General features: G+C 46.2%; 1 protein-coding gene across 2 annotated transcripts in view; it reads left to right on the top strand.

The window, feature by feature from the left end:
* Window positions 1-6,000, top strand: part of LOC134435475 (kelch-like protein 29) — a 161,714-nt gene that overhangs the window by 118,578 nt on the left and 37,136 nt on the right. For both annotated transcript variants that reach the window (XM_063184476.1, XM_063184475.1), the window contains 2 exons: window positions 1,783-1,965; window positions 3,927-4,107. In XM_063184476.1, the coding sequence (XP_063040546.1) occupies window positions 1,783-1,965; window positions 3,927-4,107 (364 nt within the window). The remainder of the gene's footprint in view (window positions 1-1,782; window positions 1,966-3,926; window positions 4,108-6,000) is intronic.

A 6,000-nucleotide genomic window follows, 5' to 3' on the forward strand; every position in this document is an offset into this window, starting at 1 on the left:
TGTGAGGTAAACGCTGCTGGCAACTGGAGAGCGGTGAGTTATTGACATTATTTGTGGAAGCCGGTGCCAAAACAGAGTGATACATTTCCACATAATTTGAATTGATTTCCTCATTATGAAGCCTCACCGAAAGCGTACTTCTGCGCTGTTTCCTGTTCCAAACAAGAAGGGAGGGACGGAGGGCGGGGGGGATGGAGGAGAGGAGAGGAGAGAGAGTCTGACATTTCATTTAGAGTTGAGGTAGCTAGGGGGCTGACCCCTCCTCCCCCCTCCTCTCTCTCTCTCTCTCTCTCTCTCTCTTTCTCTCTCTCTCTCTCTCTCTCTCTCTCTCTCTTTCTCTCTCTCTCTCTTTCTCAATGCCTTACACGATCTGACTAGACTGTGCTGCTGGTAACACAGTGCTTATGTCATGAATTTTAATCCAGGAGGTTTTTTGGGATAAAAATCTCCCTTTTCGGCGGCAGGCAGACGGGGAGCGTCTTCTGTGGCACCAAATGTCACAGCCCCCACGAGTAAACGCACGCACGCACGCACATACACACACACACACACTCACAGAGCCAAGCCAAGCCGAGCCTTCTGCATCTCTTTTCATTTCACTCTCGATGAGACGTGCCAGGCTTTATCGCTCCCTATATCAACACACTGTTTTATATATCTTAGCCCTGGATAAACAGACTTCACCCAGCTAGCAAGCAAGCACAGACGCTGGCAGTACACAGCAGACAGAGAGACACACAGACACAGACATACACAAAGGCACACGCACACGCTCATAGTCACACACACACACAATCATACAAGCACACATACACATACACACACACACACATCCACAGTCATACATACACACACACAATCATACACACACACACACACAATCATAAAAACACACATGCGCGCGTGTGCGCGCGCACACACACACACACACACACACACACACACACACACACACACACACACACACACACACACACACACAGTGTACACAGCTCTATCTGTTTTTTCTCCCATCTCTGCTATGAAGGTTATGTTGCAGCGGTGACACAACAGTATGTGTTTGGCCCTGGTGAAGACAATGGAGTTTGTTTCTGAGGGGAATAAGGCATTTGTCAGCCGCTTGGCATGACATCTCTCAGGCAGCCATTTGCTCGTCATTTGTGTCGTGATTAAATTGTACTTCATGACCTCCAAGATTGAGAAGTAAGATGGGTTTTTTTTCCAGGTTTTGTTTCCATTTGTAAGGACTTAAGAACTGGAATTAAAACCCTCTATGGTATGTGCTCCAGTGAAAATGCACAGATGAGGAAGTGAAGTGCTTAAGTGTGTAGTCGTGTTTCAACTTGCATATGTTAAGTACTCAAGTGTACTCAAGGTACAGTACAATTACTAATAACTGTGCGTGAGTTTCACTTTCTGTGCAATTATGGAAAAAAATTAAAGGGTGAAAATACTGAATAGCCAGACAAAGGGCCCTTGTGTAGAGAAATTGTACTCAAACTGTGACGAAATCTAGAATAGCCTAAAACCCTTTCTGTTTGTCATTTCCCCCCTTTTCCCAACCACTCTTTTTCTTTCCATTTCACTTGACCTTTTCCCCCCTCTCTCTCTCTCTCTCTCTCTCTCTCTCTCTCTCTCTCTCTCTCTCTCTCTCTCTCTCCCACTCTCTCTCCCACTCTCTCTCCCACAAACACACTCCGTCATTCCTTCTCTTTCTCTACCCCCCCCTCCCCCCTCCATCTCCTCTGCATCTCTCTCTCCATCCCCCCATTCCCTCCCCAGGAGTGGCGGAGGTGATCGTGCTGGTGGGGGGTCGGCAGGTCATCGGCATGAACCAGCGCTCGCTGACGGCCGTCACCTGTTTCAACCCGCAGAACAACAAGTGGTACCCGCTGGCCAGCCTTCCCTTCTACGACCGAGAGTTCTTCGCCGTCATATCGGCGGGGGATAATATCTACCTGTCAGGTAATCAAGCTTTCCCACACGTCACTCACGCGCAGCACGACTCACTGTGGGGCCCCTTGCCACCTCCCACAGGTGCCACTACCTTTATTTTTAGCACTACCCTTCCGCGCACGCACGCATGCACATGCGCACGCACGCATGCACATGTGCACGCACACACACACACACACACACACACACACACACACACACACACACACACACACACACACACACACACACACACACACACACACACACAGACCTCACCATCTGACCTTACGTTGCCTTGCATAGGTCCTCTATAGTAGAGCTTTAATGGAGAATAGAGCTGTGTGAAGTGGGAAAAGTGTGTGTATGTGCGAGAGAGAGAGAGAGAGAGCGAGAGAGAGAGAGAGAGAGAGAGAGAGAGAGAGAGAGAGAGAGAGAGAGAGAGAGAGAGAGAGAGTCAGTCAGTCCCTGGGTGAGTGTGTGTGTGTGCACACGCTTGTGCTTGAAGTTATTTCATGCAATATTCCGTAGATATTAAATACATAGATATAGCTGTTCCATTATGCATTGATGTCATTCAAAAATGTTGTGGAATTTTTTTTTAACAGAATATGGTAATAAAACTGAAAAAAGTATTAAATAAAAATATAATCCTTTTGGTCTTTAGAGTCTGAAATGATGTAGCTAATCTTGAAGGCTGTCTTGAAACACATTGCACAGTGCAGATCACTTGGGTGTCTCTGGTGTATCAATGCAGCATTTCTCATTTCCCCATTTCCCTATGCTGTTGAGCAGCTTGCAGATCTAGCGGCTGATATCACGCACAAGTGTGACACTTTCATATGAAAATACATCACTAAAAAAATCACTGCTGTAAGTGAATGCACTTGGGTTTTTTGGAGGTAGACAGAGGAAACGCCTTGGTAGAACTGTGATGTCGACTCCTCCATGAGCGACTGAGCACTCCAGGTAGTTTTTGTCACCAATCATTTAAAATAGTCCCCGCAATAATAGGCTAGAAAGTAACTCCATTTTGAGTTTTGAACTTGTACACTTAAAACTCGTCGGCTTCTCCACCTGCACATCCATCTAGCCCATTAGCATGTAAATACCCACGCCTTGTTATCCTCCCCTAAATTGAGCATTCATTTCTAGCCCATTTTCCCTCCACCTGCAGAACCAGAATTACCCATGACACCACACTCAAAAAAGAAGCCCCGTGATGGTAGCTGTCATTTTCCACGCAAACAGATTTTCCTTGTCAACAAGCCTGGTTCTCATTTTTTTTTCAACCGCGCCAGGTGGGGGGAAATGAGCGAAGGGTGAAATTGTCACCACTTTTCTGACTGTTGTACATCATTGATGTATGTACTGTATGTAGCCACGCATGCACCTGTCTGTAGTCTAAATGCTAGTGAACTTGGTCTTTGGAGCAGAAGGTTGCAGGTTCAAATATAGCCCTCTCTACAACCCCATCCCTGTCTGAAATGACCCTGGCCTGAATCCACATTGCTCTAGGCAGAGACTGTTAGCAATATCATGTACCTTGAACCGATTAAGGGCTTCCGCACACCGGCTCCGACAAAGTGCTGCGCACTGCTCAGCTAAAATTCGATTCCATTGTTTTCAATAGAACCACGCACACTGGCGCCGATGTCCGTGGACATTGGCCGACATCGGATAGCAATTAGAGACGAGTTCTATTTTGTCGGCACCGTCCATTGACTATCAATGCAATGTTCGTGTGAAATTAGTTTGGGGGTCCGAATTATGTCGGAAGCAAAAGTGCGCCGCACTTTGTAGGAGCCGGTGTACGGAAGCCCTAAGAGGTTCTCTTGCTCCCTGCTTATCCAGATGGCAGTGTTTTTACTGCATAGTAGCATTTGTAGTTTTTGTGCTGTGCACACTAAGTGGCTGATTTAAATGTCATTGTACTGTATAATGATGGAATAAGTGAATGCTTTGTATGTCCCTGCTCCTGTTGTCTCCAGGTGGCATGGAGTCGGGCGTCACCCTGTCAGACGTGTGGTGCTACATGTCCCTGCTGGATAACTGGAACCTGGTGTCCCGCATGACGGTCCCCCGCTGCCGGCACAACAGCGTGGTCTACGACGGCAAGCTCTACACCATCGGCGGCCTCGGAGTGGCAGGCAACTTGGACAACGTGGAGAGGTAAGCAGTCAATATGGTACATGTTAATGTAATCAGATCTCAAAAGAAAGTGAATAAAGAAGCACTCATCAGATTTCTTTTTTCATTTTTAATCGCCTCACATCACAGACGTTTCGGGCTTACACCCTTCTTCAGTGTCGCCATTTCACAGTGAAGAAGGGTGTAAGCCCGAAACGTCTGTGATGTGAGGCGATTAAAAATGAAAAAAGAAATCTGATGAGTGCTTCTTTATTCACTTTCTTTTGAGATTTGAGTTCATTCATAGACGAAGTTAAGCACCCAGTGTAAAATATAAGAAGACAAGGTGTTGAGCGCGCTTCCTGATCTTTCTACATGTAATGTAATGTAATGTTATGCCTCGGAGTGGCAGGCAACCTAGACCATGTGGAGGTACGTACAGTGAAGAAGGCAGTACTGTGCTCTACAGTGAACAATGTCACAGGTGTTGATGTAATGTGATGAAATGCTTTAGAGTGGCAGCCAACCTAGAAAACATGTAAGCAGCCAATGTGGTACACCGTCAACAAGGATGGTGTCCATGCGAACACAATCCCAGGGTGTCAATGTAATGTAATGCAATATTATGTCTCGTGGTGGCAGGCAACCTGGGCATTGTGGGAAGGCAAGCAGGACAACACTGTGCACAGTGAACATGATCATGGTGCCAATGCTCGGATGAAGAGAACGTGGAAAAGAAAAACACAAGTTGGGCAGTGCTGTGGTGCAGTGTGCCAGTGCACCTGTACATTTACAGGCTATGTGTATGCCCATGGGGGCCCAAGTTTAAATCCGGCCTGGGTCAGTTCTCAAACTTATCCCATTTCTTTCTGCCACTTATTTCCTGTAGCTCGGTCAATGTCCTGTATTTAATACGTAAAGTCATAAAAAGGCGAAAAAGATCTATAATATAAGGGAAAAAACAAACAAAAAGGTCAACAGACCTACTTTGTGTGCAAACTGTCTTAACAGCAAACCATTTTCCCGACTGGTGTAGAGTTGCTCAAAAGCATACCATATTTATCATGCTGATGAATATACAGGTGGCTTCACTGTGTGGCTGATGTATTCTGTCTTGAGTGCTCATTAGTATCAGCTGATTCAGAGCATGGTCCAATCAGATTTGCAGCAGCTGTTTTATATTTTCTCAGCCTTGGATCCACACCCTCGGACATTTTTTGGGGGAATGGATATGCATACAAAATATGCATTTCAAGGCAACAGAATGAAGGGAGCGATGAAACAGAGCACTGTGTTGTCTGTGAAACACTGTGGTTGAGGAAAAAATAAGTCTCTGCTGATGCTTCTGTTGCTGTGTTTTGGAAGAGAGCGAAGTGGGGCGGTGAGAGATTGCTCCTCGCAGTAGCTGTGAGGTAATCTCGTAATTAAATCTCTGCCATAGAGATCGCGGCGGGCTAGTATTTCAGCCGGCAGATGAGTGTGTAGAGGCTTTTTGCATCACGGCAGAGACGACCAAGGGAGCGGAGCGAGGGAGCGAGGAAGGGCAGAGCAAAAGCAGAAGCTTTTTCGAAATGCATAGGGCTCCTTTTTAACCCACATGAATAGATCCCACAAGTCACACACCACTGCAACTTCCACGAGCCTCACCCTCAATAGGCCTCGCCGATTAATGTGGATCCTTTTTAACTCGCCCCTGAGACATTTAAATTAAAGTTTTGTTTACTGCGCCAGCCGTCGCCAAGCTCCAGTATTTCCTCGCTTGCAGAATTTAAGTTACCAGCCATTTTTTTGTTTATTTGCGAGCAACACAGGAGAGAGCTGTGGGGTATCTTTTATAGACATTTATAATCATTTGCCCCCCCCCTGTTGTTTGCATTCCGAGCATATTCTTCTCTCCATATTCTCTCTTACATTTCCATTTTATTTGTGGGCTGG

The sequence above is a fragment of the Engraulis encrasicolus genome, chromosome 19 (genome assembly GCF_034702125.1).
Source record: "Engraulis encrasicolus isolate BLACKSEA-1 chromosome 19, IST_EnEncr_1.0, whole genome shotgun sequence".
Taxonomy (NCBI): domain Eukaryota; kingdom Metazoa; phylum Chordata; class Actinopteri; order Clupeiformes; family Engraulidae; genus Engraulis; species Engraulis encrasicolus.